General features: G+C 38.8%; 1 protein-coding gene across 4 annotated transcripts in view; it reads left to right on the forward strand.

Moving 5' to 3' along the window:
- Nucleotides 1-22884, forward strand: part of LOC124151743 (thioredoxin domain-containing protein 11-like) — a 62854-nt gene extending 39970 nt beyond the window's left edge. For 3 of the 4 annotated variants that reach the window (XM_046524348.2, XM_046524349.2, XM_046524350.2), the window contains one exon: nt 15563-22884. In XM_046524348.2, the coding sequence (XP_046380304.1) occupies nt 15563-16004 (442 nt within the window). In that variant the 3' untranslated portion in view covers nt 16005-22884. The remainder of the gene's footprint in view (nt 1-15562) is intronic. The other variant, XR_006863403.2, reaches the window with a different exon arrangement.
- Nucleotides 22885-23167: the final 283 nt, after the last annotated feature.

Consider the following 23167-nt stretch of genomic DNA (forward strand, 5'->3'; position numbering starts at 1 on the left):
GTGTGTGTGAGTTGATCTGGAGCCTGAGTGAGATGATCTGGAGTGTGAGTGGGTGGATCTGGAGGGCGAGTGAGTTGATCTGGAGGGTGAGTGATTTGATCTGCAGGGTGAGTGAGTGATTGGATCTGGAGGGTGGGTGAGTGAGTGAGTGAATCTGGAGGGTGAGTGAGTGGATCTGGAGTGTTGAGTGAGGGGATCTGGAGGGTGAGTGAGTTGATCTGGAGGGTGAGTGAGTGAGTTGATCTGGAGGGTGAGTGAGTGGATGTGGAGGGTGAGTGAGTGCATGTGGATCTGGAGGGTGAGTGAGTGGATGTGGAGGGTGAGTGAGTGCATGTGGAGGGTGAGTGAGTGAGTGGATCTGGAGGGTGGGTGAGTGAGTGAGTGGATCTGGAGGGTGAGTGAGTGGATCTGGAGGGTGAGTGAGTGAGTTGATCTGGAGGGTGAGTGAGTGGATCTGGAATGTGAGTGAGTGGATCTGAAGGGTGAGTGAATGAGTGGATCTTGAGTGTGGGTGAGTGAGTGAATGGATCTGGAGGGTGAGTGAGTGGATCTGGAGGTCGAGTGAGTGAGTGGATCTGGAGGGTGAGTGAGAGTGGATGTGGAAGGCGCTTGAGTGAATCTGGAGTGTGAGTGAGTGGATCTGGAGGGTGAGTGAGTGAATGGACCTGGAGGGTGAGTGAGTGAGTGGATCTGGAGGGTGAGAGTGGATGTGGAGGGTGCTTGAGTGGATCTGGAGTGTTAGTGAGTGGATCTGGAGGGTGAGTGAGTGAATGGATCTGGAGGGTGAGTGAGTGAGTGGATCTGGAGGGTGAGTGAGAGTGGATGTGGAGGGTGAGTGAGTGGATCCTGAAGGTGAGTGACTGGATAGTCGTGCGTGCGTGTGCGCATTGCTAAATAATTTAGTGATACATATTCAAGCAAAAATAACATGACAACCAAAATGCAAATTATTTTATGAATGTTGCATGCCTTTAGTGAGGATGGAAGGATTATCATGCAGACGTTTTCTTCTTTTCATGATAAAGACTTTTTATGTGATTCCTTTTCTGTCTTGAATATAGATTTGAGATGGGTTTTTTATGTAGCTGTGAAGTCCTGATTTAACATTTCAAATGCAAGTCTTACCTATTATGAAAATTGTCATCTCTCAAGGCATATAGTCAATTTGTGAGGTCAGTGGCATCAAGTTGTCTGTATATGTTCTCAACTGTCATTTAGAATATGCAAAGCAGAAAGAAAAAAGAGATTTTATCCTTTAGAAAATGTCTGGGATATTAATCTTGGAGACACAAGTATGCTCATGGAAAGATAAAAGGTGCTTTTTGCTTTGCAAGCTGGCGAGTTCATCAAATGAATGAAGTATTACAATGGTCTCAGGGGTATTGAGTTCCACTTTGAGGATATTCTCAAGCTGACCTACAGATTGAAAAAATTATGGAAATGTTAGAGAATTTCTAATTTCATTTTAACATAGATATTTAATTTGAAAGACTTCTCTTCTGCATCATACTGGTCAAAGCATCTTTCTTAGGCCACCCCAATTTAAGTTTGTTTTACAGATTTTCATGGAGGCAAAAGTAATAAGATAGGAAAACGTGTGTTTATGATTGATTTGAGATTAATTTCTTGTAAAAAATAATTCAGAAGGCCAACGGTTAAAGAGTTTTTGACAAGATATTAATCTCAACAACAGAAACACAAGTTGTTTGAAAAACGTTTTCAAATGCAGCATTTTCACTTTTCTTTCACTTCTCAAAATTTTAGTAGGTTTGTTCTACTATTGACATTTAAATTTGAATCACTCAATCTCCCTATAAACTCGTTCACTCACTCACCCACAGGAATAGCCCCATTTAAGCCTGAATTGTGTACATCGTATACAGACAGTTGCAAAATCTATTTTGAGAAAAAACAAACACCATCACTTGGCAATATCATGAAATGTGATTGAAGGGTTCTCTTCAGGAAGTACAAGCCCACATTTCTACAAGAGTCACAGACCCATTCTCTCCAAGTGTGTAGTTATTGTGATGGTGCCTGTAGCCATAGTGATCAATACCATAAAGCACACATGGTTCCAAGCTGGAATTGGCAATATTTTGCTACTTGTCTCTGCCTGTGTAAGCATTCCGATTCTGAAGTTGGCAGCATTTGCTTGCTGACAGATGAGACAGAGCTGAGAAGCAGCACCCATACTTCCATTACCTTTTGATCTCTGATGGAGCTGTTGCTGTGATGACTGGCCACAACTACAATGCAGTTCAGTGTAGGTCAGAGGTTATCTTACTGTGATAACATTGTCTCCCAATTCCATCTTGCCCCTGACACAGTTTCGCCTTGCATTCCCCACAGTGCTTGTAAGTCGTAATAAACAGCAAATGTCGCTATAATAAAAGAAGGAGTATTGATCTGTGTACGAATCTGATATGCAATAAATCACCACCTCTCCTTTAACACTACAGTGTAGAAGTTTCCTGGTATCGTCTTTGACTGTTGACTCTGATTGGACATCCAACTGTCTGATTACAATCGTTATCCCTTTAGTATGACTTAGCGGCAAGATTGTCAACATTAAGTAAACATGGCTTCATAGTGATTATGGGCGGCACCAATCTCCAGAAATCTATGAGATTCCACTTAATCTCAGCTTAAACGAGCTCAGTTGTACTCTTTATTTGCTTCTGATTAGACAAAGTATTGTGCTAGACAAGCTGCAATTACAACTCTTAATTACTCTCGGTGCTAGCTGGGAGGATGGAGGGCTTTATGGGTAACGGAGGTGAAGAAATGTGACATGGGTTATCTCCCATCAATCGTCTGAACTGTCGTGGAACGTGACTAAATCACTCCTCAACATCAAAGTAGAAGTAAATGACCTTAGTGTTAGCTTCTTGCAATAAATGACACTACCGTTTTATGTTCCTGATAAGAAACTCGCCCAATTTTCAAGCCTGGGTGTTTTACTTCCTGTTTGAAGTTGATGTGGTTTTGTCAAGTTTGGAATGAGTCATTCGTGAGTGACTGGGATGGGAATTGTCTGCAGACCTAGGGGAACATGTTTATTTGTTAACAAAAAGATTATGGTCCCTTAGCGTTTCTGTGTGCACAACAATTGTATAATTGAGTGTTGTGTTTTTCCAGTGTGTTCTGTGTTAAGGTTGGGTCCTTTTTAGGACTGCTTCTGATCTTTCTCTTTCCTTTATTTTTTTTTGTGAATCTATTTTCAAGACAGAATGAAATAAAGATGGATTATTTACATTCTTGTTATAATATGACACTCGTTGGGTACCTTATTTTCAAATGACACCTATTTTCAAACAGCAGTATATGATATTGATTTGTTGCATTATAATGAGATGTGTGACGTCATCAATGCTGCTGACTTGAGAATGCACACATTCTTCCCGTTAAAAGTGGGTTCATGCGAAGTATTTTTTTATATTTACTATTTAAATCTTTATTCACATATAAAAAAAAATACAGTGTGTTACATTTCAACAATTATACATTATTCAAAATCCACTCCCTTTACATCAAACAATCAAAAGATATTGCAAATATAGACAATCATAAAATATGATATGATAGTTTGCGTTCATGTGAAGTGTTGTATACCTGTTAGAACAGTCCGATGTCATTCAGAATTTTGGTGCCTGTGTCATCAGGAGTAAAATAGTAGTGTGAACAATATAATTTGATGAATATTCATGTTTTGTGAAAAGGTTTCAAACTTTCAATAACTTTTTGATTTTTAATGTCGACCTGCAAGAATTATATTGATAACTATGCGCCAAAACCTGGGTTGTTCATTCATGAAAATCCCGCTATAGTACGAAACCAATCAGGTGTTCGAAAATAGGTGACGCCACTCGAGTGCAGCGGTAGTTTACAGACGACGCAATGGAGGTAACGGCTTTTATCGAGGACTGTTTTTTCTTTCGGAAAGTAGCTGAATTCTATTGTTGTGAAGACATCACCTACTGGTATGAAGCAGAATTTGAGTTTTGAGTCACTCATCCCTCGAAATATCAGCCATCTTAACTGTTCGAAAATAGGGTACGTCAGGATATATCCTGTGACATAGGTCCCCCATCAACTTAGGCTGGTCAATAATGGACTCAGTGTCTGGGTTGATTGTGTGTCCAGTACCCTGATGGCATGGATTGTTGCTCACAATAACATTCACTTGACTGTCTACAGGCTGCTATCATATAGCTGGAATATTGCTGTGTTTGGCCATGCAGGAAAAAAAGTATTAAATCTGTCAAGAAGGGGTCCCTTATCCTACCATCTTCTTTCCCACATGAAATGAATCTGTTGTAACTCAATGGGAGTGACAATAAATATGGTATGGTGACAAAATATATTGCTCTAGTCTCTTTGAGCCCCTCAAACTCATCCTCCTCCATCTCTCCGTGTCTGTCTGTGTGTCTTGACATGAAACTTGCCACACTTATTTAAGCGAGAGGTAATACGCAACTTGGAGCTGAGTGTGTCTGTCAGTCTGTGTGTGTAAGTGTCTGTGTGTTAGTGTGTGTTAGTGTGTGTGTGTGTGTGTGTGTTAGTGTTAGTGTGTGTTAGTGTTAGTGTGTGTTAGTGTTAGTGTTAGTGTGTGAGAGAGAGAGAGAGGGAGGGAGGGAGGGAGGGAGGGTTGGGTGATTACCAGAGAGATGTATCGACATTGAACCTGGGAAGATGCATTGAGTTTAAGCACCTTGATAGAAAGACATGACTTTCATGGATAGTATCCATCCGTCATGTATCAACACATCCATCTTCATAAGTAGTGGCAAGAATACCGTATAACTTCAATTAATTTTGATCCTTAGGTCCCCAACACAGCTAAGGTCCCCTCAGACTTGGAACTTATTAGTGAAGGCTTTCTTGGGAACTCTGAACTGTCACACAGGGAGAAGGGATAACTTTAGTTTTAGTGGCTTTGTTTCCGAGTAATTGTCACCGGTCCTTACATCAGGGATAGCCTCGACAGAAATAACAAAAACTGCTTTATTCAATCTGTAAAATGTAAAGAGCTATTTCATTTATAGTCCCTTGAATCTGTCGAAGCATCGTTAACTATAATAAAACTGTCAGACTGTTATTCTGGCTGTGAGTGATTATTTGGGGTTAGATGGGGGACCTACAGTGATATATCTGAATGAAGAATAATTTCGTTGTAACTACAGAAAGTGTCACTCCATGCAAGCTTCTTTCATCACGTATTGATAAGGAGCACCTAGAATAGAGATGATTATAGAGAGCCTTGATGCAAATGTGTTGCTGGCAAAGACTGTATTATGTCCAGAGTGAATGATGTGAGCAATTTTCAAACCTTTCCCAAGGTTGCCTTAAAGAAGATTAATATGTTAGTAATTTCAGTTAATATTTCTCAGCTTCAAATTTTAAGCATTTGGCTGTAAATATTTTTGGTCACTTTGGTTGTGTTCTAGAAACAGTGAATCTTTATATTGAAAATGGCAGAGCCTGTGTGATGTGCGTCAATGAGGTTAACCACTGTTCAGCAATGTTGAATATCAGTGTGTGAGTGAGTGAATGTTGATTCAAGCCAATTCAGCAATATTCCGGGTGAACTTAAAAGACCTACACTTGGCCAGTGAAATTTGCTAGTGATTGATATCATGAGCACCGCCCCCCCTACAAAAATGTCACTGGGATATGGAACTTTCTGGGATTTCTTCTAGGTGGATCCTATGGGGATATGAGAGGAATCTCATACACCCAACCCCATTTTTATGAAACTAATAATGACTGGGATTAGGGTGAGCTCTCAATTAGACTATTGCACTTTGGGATTTGGTCGGGGGGACTACATTTTGATTTTGAATACTTGGACATGCCAAGGATATTATATCATGTATATCGCCCTTATAGCCCTCAGAATATTGATTTGACACATTCATCAGTCATGTCGATCCTTAAAAGCATAGCTTGAAGAAAAACTAGAAATACAGTGGACACATTAGATAATTACATAGTAATCGTGTTGATCATGTGTTGATGTGGAGATTGGGTGTGGATTATTCATGTTTCATGTATGAAAAAACAGTATAACAAAAGGATGTGTAACCAAAGTATTTACTGTACCATACATAAAAGAAAGGACTAAGAGCCACCAATGAGTGTTTTTACAATATAAGTTCTTAGCACCATGTTTTCACCATTACACTTTTACCAATATGAAGTAATGATATAATGACTCACTATATTTGTAACCATGAAGGTTTCTTAGTTTTAGTAACCGCCTCCGTGGTCGGGGTTCGATCCCCGGCTGCGTCATACCAAAAGACGTTAAAAGATGGTACTTGTTGTTACCCTGTCTGGTGCTCGGCATTAAGGGCCTAAAACAAGGACTGGTCTGCTTGGGGTCAGTATACTGTGTCTGAGTGAGGTATTCATGTTAAACTGCGGCATGGTATCTCAGTGTGCTAGCACTATAAATCAGCATCAGTCCGGACTAGTACAAGCAGTCACACACACATGCATGCATGTCGCTATTTAAGTGCAATAATCTTGGACGTGACGTTAAACCCAATTTCACCTCACCTCATCTCACCTCTTAGTTTTATTGACCCAGTTATTGAATATGCTGCAATTTGCTGTTCAGAGTTGTGTCCCTTAGCCATACCAGGACCTGATGTACGGGTTTAAATCTCAGACTCGACCTGATCCTTTGTTTTAATGCTGCAATAATGTTCATGTGGTATGAAGCCACTCGCTTGCGCTCATCTAGAGAAACAGGACCTATGAATGTGTCAAAACATATACCAAGCTCACATAAGGACAAAGAGCCACGCAGTACATTATATTGCAGCAGAAATCCATGCCTGGAACACTATTGCAGCATTGAAATAGAAGCTGTTTGTCTGTCTTGAACAACAGGAAGGCTATACATTTCAATCATTGGTATATAATTTCGGAATAAAGACTATTTCGTTTCAATTCCTGAAGCAGGCTGCCAATCTCTCATGTCATGTTCTCCAACATGAAATATCAAGCCGGCATTGCATTTCTTTGAAGTGCCAATGGAACTGGCAGGCCATTTCAGTTCTGCCAATACAGGCATTAATGTCACAAAGATAACTGTCTTCAAAGCCATTAGTGTTGAGGTTTTCTAGGTTTAAAGTCTCCGGAAAACTAAGAGGACTATTATAATAATATTTTAATAATTGTAGGTTTTTTTATCACCAAATAGATAGGTTTAGCTAAGATAGGATTTGACTTGGGATTTAAAAACTGTTGAACGTAAATAATCTGTTTTATAGATATTAGATGTATGCTTCTGTAGTGATAAAATCAAAGCAATCTGTTATGTTGAAGTAGTGTTGTCGTGTTGTCATCAGACAACATGTTGAGGTAGGGTCACATACCTGTCTGGTGTTTTGTTGAAGTAGTGTTGTCTGGTTTAACTAGGGTCACATACCTGTCTGGTGTTTTGTTGAAGTAGTGTTGTTGTGTTGAACTAGGGTCACATACCTGCCTGGTGTTTTGTTGAAGTAGTGTTGTCATGTGTTGAAGTAGCGTCACATACCTGTCTGGTGTTTAATTGAAGTAGTGTTGTCTTGTTGAACTAGGGTCACATACCTGTCTGGTGTTTTGTTGAAGTGGTGTTGTCATGTGTTGAACTAGGGTCACATACCTGTCTGGTGTTTTGTTGAAGTAGTGTTGTCATGTGTTGAAGTAGCGTCACATACCTGTCTGTTTTTTTATTGAAGTAGTGTTGTCTTGTTGAACTAGGGTCACATACCTGTCTAGTGTTTTATTGAAGTAGTGTTGTCTGGTCGAACTAGGGTCACATACCTGTCTGGTTTTTTATTGAAGTAGTGTTGTCGTGTTGAACTAGGGTCACATACCTGCCTGGTGTTTTGTTGGAAGTGGTGTTGTCATGTGTTGAACTGGTGTCACATACCTGTCTGGTGTTTTGTTGAAGTGGTGATGTCATGTGTTGAAGTAGGGTCACATACCTGTCTGGTGTTTTGTTATCCCCCGCCGCGCGAAAGCGCGAAGCGGGGGATATAGTATTCACGACCGTCCGTCCGTCCGTCCGTCCGTACGTCCGTCCGTCCGTACGTCCCACCTGTTTGTTGCCGCGATATCTCAAGAACTAAACACTGGATTATCTTCATGTTTGGAACTATGGTGTATATACAGACACCGCAGACACCAGTCGGTTTTGATGACCTTGACCCCATTTTCAAGGTCACAGCAGGCAAATCTGCTTTTTGAGTTTGAAAACGGTGTTGCCGCGATATCTCAAGAACTAAACACTGGATTGTTTTCATATTTGGAACTATGGTGTATATACAGACTCCGCAGACACCAGTCGGTTTTGGTGACCTTGACCCCATTTTCAAGGTCACAGCAGGTAAATCTGCTTTTGGAGTTGGAAAACGGTGTTGCCGCGATATCTCAAGAAGTAATCGCTGGATTGTCTTCATATTTGGAACTATGGTGTATATACAGACACCGCAGACACCAGTCGGTTTTGGTGACCTTGACCCCATTTTCAAGGTCACAGCAGGCAAATCTGCTTTTTGAGTTTGAAAACGGTGTTGCCGCGATATCTCAAGAACTAAACACTGGATTGTTTTCATATTTGGAACTATGGTGTATATACAGACTCCGCAGACACCAGTCGGTTTTAGTGACCTTGACCCCATTTTCAAGGTCACAGCAGGTAAATATGCTTTTGGAGTTGGAAAACGGTGTTGCCGCGATATCTCAAGAAGTAATCGCTGGATTGTCTTCATATTTGGTACTATGGTGTATACACAGGCAGGGGACATTTCGTCACTTCTGTGACAAATACTTGTTGAAGTAGTGTTGTTGTGTTGAACTAGGGTAACATACCTGTCTGTTGTTTTGTTGAAGTGGTGTTGTCATGTGTTGAACTAGGGTGACATACCTGTCTGGTGTTTTGTTGAAGTGGTGTTGTCATGTGTTGAAGTAGGGTCACATACCTGTCTGGTGTTTTGTTGAAGTAGTGTTGTTGTGTTGAACTAGGGTAACATACCTGTCTGTTGTTTTATTGAAGTAGTGTTGTCTGGTTGAACTAGGGTCACATACCTGTCTGGTGTTTTATTGAAGTAGTGTTGTCATGTGTTGAACTAGGACGACATACCTGTCTGGTGTTTTATTGAAGTGGTGTTGTCTTGTTGAACGAGGGTCACATACCTGTCTGGTGTGTTATTGAAGTAGTGTTGTCTTGTTGAACTAGGGTCACATACCTGTCTGGTGTTTTGTTGAAGTGGTGTTGTTGTGTTGAAGTAGGGTCACATACCTGCCTGGTGTTTTGTTGAAGATGTGTTGTCATGTGTTGAAGTAGCGTCACATACCTGTCTGGTGTTTTGTTGAAGTAGTGTTGTCATGTGTTGAAGTAGCGTCACATACCTGTCTGGTGTTTTGTTGAAGTAGTGTTGTTGTGTTGAACGAGGGTCACATACCTGTCTGGTGTTTTATTGAAGTGGTGTTGTCGTGTTGAACTAGGGTCATATACCTGCCTGGTGTTTTGTTAAAGTAGTGTTGTCATGTGTTGAAGTAGGGTCACATACCTGTCTGGTGTTTTGTTGAAGTTGTGTTGTCGTGTTGAACTAGGGTCACATACCTGTCTGGTGTTTTGTTGAAGTAGTGTTGTCATGTGTTGAAGTAGGGTCACATACCTGTCTGGTGTTTTGTTGAAGTAGTGTTGTCATGTGTTGAACTAGGGTCACATACCTGTCTGGTGTTTTGTTGAAGTGGTGTTGTCATGTTGAACTAGGGTCACATGATAAATGTTTGGTGTTTTGTTGAAGTGGTGTTGTCGTGTTGAACTAGGGTCACATGATACATGTCTGGTGTTTTGTTGAAGTGGTGTTGTCATGTGTTGAAGTAGCATCACATACCTGTCTGGTGTTTTGTTGAAGTAGTGTTGTCGTGTTGAAGTAATTTCCAAGCAGACTGACTTGTGCGAGCCTGGTTGTGAATAAAGGCCACAAAAATAAGGGACACGTACTGGTGTTCCAACGTTTTCTTTAATGTGTAATAGTTGTAATTTCAGACTGGATGTATTTGTGTCTCCGATCTGATTGGCTCAGTTCTCAAAATTATAGAAGGAAAGAAAAACACAATTTAATTCAACATCAGAGGTTGATGAAATGCAGAAAATGTTTAAATTCAATCAACTGTCTGACATGGCAGTAATTATCATTCACTGTGTCTAATGGCTGATGTGGTTTTGTCTGAAACTTTCTAAAGTTTGTGTTGGCAGATGCTGGATGTGTAAGTGTGACACATGAGGTATCTGCCCAAGTAAAACATTCAAACATTATGCGCAGAAAAAAATTACATTGTACCACTTCAGTGAATTCTGGTAAATGAATGGGTGATAAGAAACTTGGTCAGTTCAAATTTGAAATTTGAGATACAAAATCACCAGACATGTTCATCTACCATTCAAATTGTATTTTTTTATCTGCTAGGCATTGTTTTACATCCAGGGATTAAGATTACCTTGCGTATTTTCTCGTAAACTAAGCTGGAAGCAGTAATCAGCTGTACACACGTTTTCTTTGAATCAACGGTGATTCAGTTAAAACTTACCTGATATAACTTAAAGGATTTTAATGCAAGGATCGGGAAAAATTGTATCTGAAACTTTTTTTTCATCAGGAATAATATATTCCAATATCATGTTATTATAGTTGCAGCTTCAATTAAATTTATTTAAAATAATAATAACCCTAAGCGTAGCACTTTGGTGCAGCTGATTGTGATTGCCAGTTATTTTTGTCAGCTGGAACAATTTGACCAGTCACTGTTAGGCTCCCGTGCACGTGATCACGAGAACTACATGTCGACATAGAATCGTGAAATTACAACAAATATGAATTTAAACGAAACAAAGTATGGCATTTATGATATATGTAACCATTCTCTGAGAACTAAAGTTCATTTTAAGGCGTCAATAGCGGTAATCTGACCGTGGTTGCTGTTAATAACGGTGAGTTGTGCGATCTTTCGATCGCTTCACACATGATTTCGCCGAAATTAATTAAAACAATATTAAAAGGAATTTTGAATAAAATTACTAAAATAAGTTACAAACATAAGTCCAGATATACAATGAACGCTTTTTATAACAAGACAGTATAATTACATGATTAATTTGCCTATTTCAGTATTGATTTGTTGACGTGGTATTTCCGGTGTTACGTGCTCACGGTAATGTGTTTGCTTTGGGGAAAAAAGAAATCAAAACTTATTATTGCGTGTTTAATGATCACCCCCTTCTACACAGCTGTGTTTTTTGGGGAAAAAGTGTGCACTATACTCAAGAAAATATGGTAGTGCACCTACTGCTGTATGTGGCATGGCCTGCTCATCTGATACTGTTCTGCAGGCTGCTTCATCATTTTAGGAGGCATACTTCCCCAAGGATCATCAAGAGTCGGTTAACCGATCAGTCCGTAACAGAAACTCCCCCCTAGGACCGCTAAAGCCAGCTCTTCCTCTGAACCAAGCCAACATGGGACACAAACTGCTTTCTAACGACAATAAATATTTTCTTTGGCAACTAAAACCTTATCATCCTGTGGATGGAAAAAAAATGGAAAAGTTATTTCATGCATTAAAATCAATCTGTAATATGATACATGCTCCCATTTGGCTTGTCATTCCTCAGTTGTTGGTTTTTGGCTGTTGATTAAATTATATGAGATTTGGGTGGAGAAAAGGACAGAAAACATTTTTGTTTGGACCAACATTCTGAATGAAATATTTCATGAAAAAAAAATTTATATGTCAGCATCTGCATCAGTATAGTGATTACAATGTCAGAAAAAGTGGAGGGGAGCAGATAGGAATAATGGGAAGATGGACAGTGATTATAAATTTTGACTTTCATCTTTATAGGCAGTCTAGCCGTCATGTCTTTTGCTGGCAAAAGGAAACCGGAGAATATTAATAGATCATTTAGGCCGATTTTATCAAGAGACAATGTTACTGATATTGTCCAGGAAGATGTAAATGACGTTTGTATGATAATAAGAATGTATGATAGTAAGTACCTCAAGAACAGTGTGATGAGATGCTAGTGTGTGGTATCTTCCATTACTGGATAGTTTGTGCTGCACAGGTCGCCCTGTTGTCTAAGATGCTGCAATGATGTGTGGAAAATTCCAGTATTGGGTAGTTTGTGGTGCACCGGAAACGCTTGGGCCTGAGGTGATGCAATGACGTGTGGAAAATTCCATTATTTGGCAGTTTGTGGCACACAGGAAGTCCTGTTGTCTGAGTTGTTGTCACTGCTGTTTTTAACTTTACGGCCCTTGATTGGCAGGATCATTGGTTTTGGTGATTCATAAAACAGTTGCATAGAATTATGGTTTATCAGCCTGTGCTGTAGGGTATACCTAGGTGTTACATGTTTTTGTTTGGTTGATGTTAATGGTACACTCAGCAACCTTCTAGTTATATGACGGCAGCCTATGAATAACAGTGATTATCCACGATGTCAGGGTACGATGACATGGTATCATCCAAGTCACCGAATATGACCACCAGATCAATTAAGTCGCCTTGTACTAGTCATAATGGGCAGATGGAAACCAATTCTAGTGTGGAATCCCAATGTGTCTGCGTGAATTACGTTTGGGTGTCCAGGTATGAAGCTGACATGCCAGGATATCACTACAAAACTCTATCATGCAATCCTTATTTGTTCATATGACCGCCTCCGTGGTCTAGTGGTAGAGTGCCTGCCCAGAGAGCGGAAGGCCCGGGGTTCGATCCCTGGCCGTGTCTTACCTAAAGACGTTAAAAGATGGTACTTGTTGTTACTCTGTCTGGCGCTCGGCATTAAGGGGCTAAAACAAGGACTGGTTGGCTCGGAGTCAGTATACTGTGTCTGAGTGGGGTATTCATGTTAAACTGCGGCATGGTATCTCAGTGAGATGGCACTACAAATCGGCGTCAATCCGGACTAGTACAAGCAGCCACGCACACACGTGCATGCACGTCGCTATATAAGTGCAATAATCTTGGATGAGACGTTTAACTCCATTTCACCTCACCTATTTATTCATTTCCTATAACTTTATGACACAGGTCCAAAATACTGAATGTGACTTTGGGAATGATCTGGCCATTTATTTCAAGCAGGCAGTGGTGTAGCTCAGAGGTGAGAGTGTTTGCTTGTCACTTCCAAGACCTAGGTTTGGTTCCCGAAAGTGATGTTAACCCAACCCACATCCTAATTGTGAGGGTTAACTCTACCAATTGTTGTCCTGTTCATGGCTGTATCAGACATTGTAGGCCATTGTGAGATAAAATAAATAGTGATGCCTTGGATACAATCAATTCCATAATTCATACAAATTGAGTTGATAAAGTATGCTAGCTAGCCCAAGACTACACAAATTCAGAAAGTACCACTGTCATTTCCTTGTGGACTACCACTTCAGCCATTAGGCAGCCGGCAACTCTGTAGCAAATCATTTTTGTGGACAAACGAATCTAGAAAATAATTTCATACCGTAGTCATAATTATTTCTTTTATGGCAATCTAAACAATGATATTTTTCCATTACAATGTAACAAAATCCGAAACATCATCATTGCTTCTTTGCAAAAGAAGTCTGTTTTTACAAGAACCTATGAAAACTAATAGTTAGAAATGAAAGAAACCCAATTCCTTTTGCGGCACAGTATAAAGAAGTGAACACCTAGGAGAAGTATTTAAGCTTGGTGCATTTCATTGAGTTTTTCTTGTATTTAAGGACCGTAAAGACATAAAAATGTCATAATAGGGTTATGGAATGCTTACTGTCAGCTATGGACTATTCACACCATTGACAGTTATGTGATTAAAATGATGTATTTGACCAGAGTGACCGGTTCATTGAGTGGGTCGTGCGTTTCATCAACAGAGAAAAATGATGATATACAAAGAGCTGTTCATTAGATGTAATCAATCGTTGGGCTAATAGCATGGAAATACAGGCCATAGAGGGACACAGATAGAAAAATGTAGGGCCAGATAGCATCGTCAATTTGGAATATCTGACATGGAATTGACGGAGAATGACGTATTGCCAGGAACAAGTCTGTGTCATGCTGTTTGAAGTGTTTATTACCGTTTGAGGCTGTCACTGGTGATTGGTTGTGTTTTGGTAATGAAGAAGGTTGGTGGTTGATAGATGGGGCTAGCTAATATTGTTTTGTGATTGAGAGTATAGGATCAGGTCACCTGCTATATCTTGCCATCTTTCAAGTGTTAGGAAGAAGAAGGAAATCCGTTGTCTTGATGTTGTAATGAACAGATGTTAGTCTTGAAAGTGTTTTTTTCCTTTTTTAAGAAGTTTGACCTAATTTTTCAATTTTTGTTTATGTAGATCTTGATTTGAAAAGTAAAGTAAATGAAAAAGATTTGAAGTGACCATCTTAAATTTTGTGAACTCATTGTAATAAATTCTTGTCTTGAAACCTCTTTGATGTTTTGGAAGTTGGAAAGGAGTGATTTTGACAACATATATTAACAACATTAATTTGTGTTTTGTGAAATTTTCAATGTAGTGCCTCTTACTTTGTCAGTGAATGCAGAATAGAGATTGTGAAGTCAGTTGATCAGTGAATCATAGAGTTGTACGGTAAAACCCTTCAATCCAAACCCCACTGATCAGGATGCCAGATCTGTCATGAACGTCCATCTTTATATCCATGATTTGTTAATACATGTTAATACTGCTATTAATTGCCTTTTACGCCCAGTGGAATCTGTTTTGTCAGATAATCGAGATTGGTTATTCTCTGGCGCTGACATTTTATATTTGCTAATCTGAATGTGAGTGAGTACGGTTTTACGCCGCTTTTAGCAATATTCCAGCAATATCACGGCGGGGGACACCAGAAATGGGCTTCACACATTGTACCCATGTCGGGATTGAACCCGGGTCATCGGCGTGACGAGCGAATGTTTTAACCACTAGGCTACCAGACCGCCCTGCTAATCTGAATGATTTAACACTGTCCCGATTTTCCAGGACCTTCTTGATGATGACGTTTGTGAAAGTCCATCTTTACAATGAGGCTTTGCTGCGTACATATGATTTCTTGATACATGTGATTGGCCAATCTTGATGATTTCGCATTGTTCCGATTATCCGGGTTTAACTGTATTCCAGTCATGACTGGCAGTCGGAACTAATTTCTTCGTGTCACATGTCATGTCGTTTTTTTATATTTTCAATCTAATAATTCCAAAGTACCAAAATGATAAAAGATGAAAGATAGACAAATTCCTCCAAATGGTTTGGCAAGGTATCACATACTTACACATAGCTGTCATGATATAAATGACTGAGTACACTTCACAGATTCATAATGAAAGGATACATTGTATATGGATATATCATAAGGGGACATATACTGATATATCATTATATGCCATGATTTACTGATATGTGAGAAGATATTACTGATAGATCATAACATGACATTGATAAATATGAGAGGACTCAGGACACAAAATGACACATTACTGATATGCTGTTATTGTTGTATATTGCAGGAAAGCTAACAGTGCTGTCTTCCCCGACACCATTCCTGTGACGATGCCCAACCTGATCCGATTCGTGCTGCAGCACTCTACGCAGAGTCTCCGAGTGGAGACAGCTCTTGGCGTCTGTTCCAAAGCCTGTATACAGAAAAATCGGGAATATGCTGTTAATGCTCGATATAGCCTACAACAGAAGCAGTCACGTCTTCGACTGCGTCTGAGTATGATTAACGCAGAATGGGACCATTTGAGCACTACTGCAAGGATGTTTCGATACATTTCCCGGAGACACATCCACAGCGTTCTGCAGCAGACGCGACGGAACCTTCTGGTGGTTGATCAGCTGCAGCAGTTCCTCCAGTCCAGCAATGGAGTTTACATCGAAAATTCCAAACTGCGCCAGTTTATGTCAGAGCACAAACTTCTTCAGGAATTGGATCTCAATGCCAGTTAATGATTAAACCTTAATATTAATATTACCGTTATGTCAATTATGTGGTCTCCGTAAACATTGTTATTTCCACTCCAGACAAATATGCATGTTTTTTAAAATGTTGACGTGAGGTATCTGTTGCCATTTAAAACATCTACAGTGCACAAGGGGTGAAGTTGTTTTGCACTGTTTTGACATTTTCAAAGTTGATGGATTGCCTATCATAAGCATTTTGGAAAATAAGATACATTGTCAAGATGATTTAAGAGTCAGTAGACGTAGCACTATGCAGGAAAACAGCATTAGAAGTCACTTTGTTCAGTTTATGGAACGTGAGTCAATATTTTTTCATGGTGATGCATCATTTACAATATGTCAGTTGCTGTTGTTTTTCCTGGTTCTAATGTGAAATCCGTTCTTTTTACAAGATCAGGAGATAATGGATGTGTGCATGACAGACTGTTGTGATAACTTTGGAGTATTTGTGCACAGTTTTGCATCCAGCCGATTGCATTACTTAATATTGTGGCACCTCGTGGTGTGAGCTGAATATGATATTAACTTATTCAAGCAAGACAAAAACTCATTATTTTGTAAAATTCTACATTTTTTGTTTTCTCACAAAACAACAAATATTGAACCTCACTGAATTTAGAATGAAATTTTATTAAGTTTTGAAATATGAAATGTCAACGCCAGAATATAATCAGTCTCGACTATCTGCAGGAACAGATACCATTGGGAGTAAAACGCAAAACAGCAGTGAAAATTATATGCATGGATCACTGAAAATCATTAATGACACTAGATGTTCTCAAAAATGGTAAGCATGTCCTGTCCAACCGGTAGCACCTGCCACTCTTACCATGAATGTAGAATCAAAAGAGGAAGGAAAAATTGACATATGAGTTCACAGAGTTCAGGATCTGAATGAAAGTCAGAGGTTCTTGTCATTACCTCAGTGTAACATATATAGACATTTAGGGATCACTTTTAAAACACGGTATCAGAAAATATCAGAAAACCACAAGGATCCAGGACCCTCTTTTTTCTGATACAGAAACACTGCAAATAATGCCCTACAGGGGCGGATCCTGAATTGAAAAAAGGTCCAGTTGGGCCATTTGTAACTTGAGTGGAAGAGAGACCAAAGCCTACACCAAAATATACCTTTGATTGTATGGTGCGTATTCCTGTAGTGAGTTGTTGAATTCATTTGTGCAGGAGCCGCACTAGATTTTTATCACCATCTATTGAATGTTGGCCATCAGGACTTGCCACAGTCACTCTCAGCGAAGCTTCTGCATCTCCTGTTATTGGCAAATATTAAAACAGGATACGATCCATCACTCCTCCTTGCTTTGAAATGAAATAGAATTATGTCGTAATGACTGCATTTTTTCGCTGTAAATCATACCACTTTGTCAGGTATTCATATATACCTTTTCATGTGTGTTTACAGAAATAAATCCAGGCCATCCAAAGATTTTGTTATTAAAAATGGCAACTATTGTATGACATAAAACTGTCAGTGTTAAGTGTTGCTGATGTGTTGGCTGCATCCCAGGGCTAAGTCTGATGGGCTCTACATCACACTGGGGAATGTCTGGACCACAGCACTCTGTCAGGCCAATTAGTTTATTATGTCACATGTGAAGACTGATTTATGTTGCACATATCTGACCTGCATTCATCTTTCTGGTGCTGGGCTCAGGAGAAGCATGATAGGTGATGGCCTGAATCTGTGATTTGAACAATTAGGTATCACCGAGTGAGAGAAAGAGTGATGGCGAGTGAGTGATAGTAAACAAAGGATAATTATTTTGCGAATCTGGGATTTTAACAATTACCGATTGAAGTAGTGAGTGAGTGATAGTGTATGAATGGTAGTGAGTGTTCGGGAGTGAGTGATTGAATGAATGATTTCATGCTTCTTTAAAGCTTTTGAGTTCGATCATGGTGTTATATCACGAAGAAACTCCAAAGTGGTGCAGATTATACATTTACACCACTTTCCTGAAACGAAAAGCATGGGTATGGATTATGAAGTCCAGGATAATGATTTGAGTGAATCTAGTATTCAAACCTAAGGGTCAGGGAAGCAAACCTGCACAGCAAATTGCAGCACCGTATACTGCAGGGCCATCAGTGACAATGTTGAATTTTTTCTCTTGGTGCATCTTGCTGCAGAGCAGTGATAGAACGATGTCTTGTTTAAGTTTATTGTCAGGCGGTCATTCTGTTCAAACTGGGGGGCACGGTTGGCCCAGCCGTCACTGGGCATGCCAGAAACCTATGATTGTGGGTTCGAATCCCGGTTCCTCCAGATTATGTTTCTAGGTTTGTCAGCACCATACCTGTGCTCGTGGGTTTCACCGAAGTGGTAAACGTCTGAGACCTGAATCACTTGGGGCTTTCCTACCACATTAAGCTGACTAGCCGCGATATAACTGGAATACTGTCAAAAGTGGCTTCAAACCCAACTCACTCACTCACTCACTGTTCAAACTGGATGAGATGAAAGACAGAAGATGAGACATGTCAAAGAGGCACATTTATTTTGTAATTATTTTGGGATAATTGTGAATAAATGTTTGATACCTTTGAAATGACTTTCTGATTACTTTATTGTTGGTGGTAGGTTATTGTAGACAGTAGAGCAAGTAGGGGGACTGAGCAGATGCTTGTTATAAGACATTCTTGATGTCTGAGGAAAACGTTGGTTTGTTGTTTTAAAATTGAGGAGTATGTTTCTATTTCATATGAATATTTGTGTGAATGTGGTTGTATAAAGAAAAAAATGCACTTACTAATGTTGAAGGTGCATAATCTTGGATAATGATGTGATTGGTTTTATGGATCTATTTTTTTTGTCTAATATTTGAGATTTGATAAAGATTGTTGATGTATGAAATAGATTACTTTGGGAATAAAAGGCTAAATAGTTGTGAAAATTATATGAATGGATCACTAAAAATCAGTGATTACACAAGGTGTTCACGAAACCTCAGGGGCATTTATGTCAGGTTTCTGAAGAGCATTCCTTTTTCATTGACAGCTAATATTTTGAAACTTTGTTACAAAATTATCATTTTGCTCAATATTGATCAATTTGATGGCTGTGATTATGCTTTAGGTCCAAGAAAAATATTGAAGTTGCACCTATTAGAGATTTGTTATCAGATGTTCATAACCAGTTGTTCATTGAGGAAAAGTGCTCATAGTTAACTAAATATTAAAAAGTACATTTAAAAAGAAACTTTAATATTTTGTCTGTTTTAGTTCTTAATTTTTGGTAATTTTATTTCTTCAACATGTTTTATGCAACGTATATTGATAATTGACTTTGTACAATAACTATTTGTTTGCCACTCTGGTATACAGTATTTTTGTGTGTTCGGTTATTACAATAGTATAATTGCAATTTAACACAATGATTGATAAACCTCAGCATGGTACCTATCTCCATGTCTCCATTTTGATGCCTAAAATGATGTCACGATCATATCAACTTACCTGACTTGTGTTAGAAATCCTCCATATCGGATCATACCTTTTGTCAACTTCTATGTTATTTTGTTTGTGCTCTTTATAACTAGGTACATGTATTTGCAATGTTTTATAGACTTGGAAAAAGAAACATCTCCTAAACCTATTAGTATGTATATAGAGAGGTGATTCTGTTTGGCATGAAGAACCTGCAAGTCCTGTGGTAGCTTCCAGTTATTGGAATGATACTATGGACGTATTGTGAATATACAAATACATATACATGATTGTACGTGACAATGTCCAGACCGTTATTGGATGATTGGGGCTCTGAAGGTGTAGAGTGTTAAGGTCCTTGGTATAAAGGATTATTATTGTCCATTATGCTTGTGCATTGTAGCCATCCAGGGTAACTCATATCAAGATAGGAAAACATGATGGCATGGTTTCTTTTATGATTATTGTTCACAACAAGTTTTTGTCATTTCATCTGACGTTAGTTCAACTAGAACTAGAAGATCACGACTACAGGTCATATGGTTTTTGTAGTTGACTCTTCTTGCAGGAAAAACTGTTTTTGAGTGAGTGGGATTGTGCTATGTGACTGCATGTTAGATGAAGAAATGTGTACATTGAATTTTCATCTGCATTCCGGGGGCACGGTTGGCCCAGTCGTCTAAGGCACCACGATTCGCTGTGCAGAGTTGCGTCCCTTGGGCAAGCCAAAAACCTATGATTGTGGGTTCGAATCCCGGTTCACCCCGATTATGTTTCTAGGGTTGTCAGCACCATACCTGTGCTCGAGGGTTTCACCGAAGTGATAAACATCCGAGACCTGCATCACTTCGAGCTTTCCTCCCACATTAAGCTGACACGCCGCGATATAACTGGAATACTGTTAAAAGCGGCGTTAAACCCAACTCACTCACTCATTTGTCTGCATTCCTTAAGCTGTTTTATTTTTGTTCTTATATTTGTTTTTATTGTAACAATTAGTAATGGGCATATTTCTAATTTCAAGTAACAATTGAAGGATGGCAAAAGTAAAAGTAAGAAATATTAAGTATATCTTCTGTCCAAGTATGAACTATGTGTACATGAAATTTACAATGACATGATTGTGTGACTGAAACACATATTTTATTATTTTTGAGTTTATGATTCGTTGTATATAGATTTGTAAATACTTGTATGTATTTATAGAATATGTGCAAATGAAAACAAAACCGATGTATAGCTCAGTCTTAAGAATCTGTTTCCAAGTGCACTTGTTGAGATTGTAATTTTTCAAGACAATCTCTTCTTCTCACATAGTGCAGCAAACTAGCCACTTAACGCTTACATTGATGAACAGAGACTACCATTTCATGGTATAGAATTGTTGATTAATTTCCCTGTTACTGAACTGGGTCCACAACCTGGCCTTACTAAGTGGAAGCATGAAAAATATCAAAAACCAAACACTTTGCTGTTACTTCTTTGTCATAAATAAAAATGTCAAAAATGACCATCTGTCACCGAGAGTTTCTCGTTGTGGACTATGAACCATTGTTACTGACATTTAATATGGTGTCCGTATTCTTGAGTTCATCATAGTCACTGTAGATGTTTCCCTAAGTCATTGCATCTGAAATTTAACATGGTGTCTGTATTCTTGAGTTCATCATAGTCACTGTAGATGCTTCCCTCATTGTCTCTGCATTAGTGGGGCATCCAGAAATGCTGTAAGCAATCATAGCTCCTTTATCTCCAGCATGTTCAGTGCAGTATTGATAATCAAAGTTACTGGAGACACTCCACTTACCCCGGGATTTGATACTACACGTAGCGGATCTACGGTTACTTGCTAAGATATTCCATCTGTATAAAGAATACTAGTTTTCATTATGCATGTCAACAACCAGATTCATGTTCATTACATTTAGAATAAGTTTTGTATTTTGCACATGATATGCATGAGTGAATTGTTCCTTTATGGTATTGTATTTTGAGCATAAACATGAATGTCCTCATTCTCTGTAATTCCAATCAAACAAAGTACATTATATTTTTATTGGTAGGAATACAAATCAAAATGAATGGATGTATTCAGAGCTGCCAACTCTGAACCATAGCTTTTAAGCGCGGTATAAGAGCATTGCTGGTAAAGTAAATATGAAGTAAAGAGCAAATGCTAGTTTGACTAATTGAGTTTTACTTTGAAACAACAACAGGCAAACCAACCAACATTCTTATCAATACACTTCCTAGGGAATTCAAAAATGTCATTTCCTCAATACTTATTAGAAATGAGGCTATTTTTTTTTATACTATTGCTGCTATGGCTTAAAGCACTAGTTACTCATTCACTTTTTCTGTATGTTTGATTCCAGATGGTTGAAGAAATGTGTGATTTGATAATGGGAAATTGTGTTGGCAGTTCTGAATAGTTCAATGTTTTTTGACATACTGGTCAACTGAGCAAATGCTAATATGTTTGGAAATTGGCATTTTGTTGTTTTCAGGGATTAAACTATGTCTAAAAAGGTGTATCTTAGCTGTGACAGGCCAAATGTCTCAACAACCATTAATTAGCATCAGGAAACTTGCCAGGGTTTCCTTGAGCCAAACCATTTTCATACTGCTATTGTGACACAACAAATATAGCTTGCATACAGGACCTACAAATTACATGTGAACTAGGCTCTGTTTCACATAGTCATCTTTGTGTAGCATATTTAGCACTAATATCACTTTTGGAAATTGTGCTTTGGAAACAACCTCCATTTTTCAGTAAATTATGAATAATGTTTATGGTTCCATTCTGTTATGATGAGTACCCTGCAGCTCTACTCTGCCATGGCATCATTTTGAGTCTGACATTCGATTCATCAGACTGACGAGCGAGAATATTCTGCAATGATGAGAGAGCTAGAGATCATGACGTCACTCCACAAATGAAGATTTGGAATTCGGTCCAAGGGGCATATTATGATAGAATATAGTGGATATTCGAGGATGTTTGGCTGCTTGAAGTATGTGCCTTTAGTGGAAGTGGATTGAGAAAGTTTTCACTCTATAGTAATATGTTTTTCTCCTTTTCATTCTGTCTCTCACATCTATTGAATATTACCAGTGTCATGTACGCCTGTCACTGATGCACTAAATCCTTCATTTGAAGTATTTGTAAGCCTTTTGTCTGCACAGGAAAAAGCCCTGAAAAGTGCCATTGGTTGCCATGTCATTAATTCACAATTAATCTTTGATTGATAGATGTCAGGTGGTGTCCAATCTTTTCATACGTTTCACAAGTAGTGCATCATATTTACACCACGTGTTGAGGATGTGAGGAATATATGGAAATGTATCTGAGGGAAGAAATTCATGAATAATTTACGATCAACATAAATAAATTCTGCGTTCTTATTTTCAACCACGTATCTTGTTATTAACATATTAAAGAGTTTATCTGACTTGTCTGTCCACCAGCTGACACAAGTAATAGAATATTTCAATTGGATTAAAACACAAATGCCTTGTCAGTATTGAGCATGCTCTTTCTTTAATGATATCAAAGAGCATCATATGACTAGTGGTAGACATGTGGAGGACATTTACAGCATTTACATTTCCACGGCAAATTCTATTCCGACTTGTTCCAAGTGTTCCAGTTCTTCTTCAAGTAAACATTCCAACTTGAACTGTAAATGCTCTGA

This window comes from Haliotis rufescens, unplaced genomic scaffold (genome assembly GCF_023055435.1).
Source record: "Haliotis rufescens isolate VD_foot unplaced genomic scaffold, xgHalRufe1.0.p SCAF_11, whole genome shotgun sequence".
Classification (NCBI taxonomy): domain Eukaryota; kingdom Metazoa; phylum Mollusca; class Gastropoda; order Lepetellida; family Haliotidae; genus Haliotis; species Haliotis rufescens.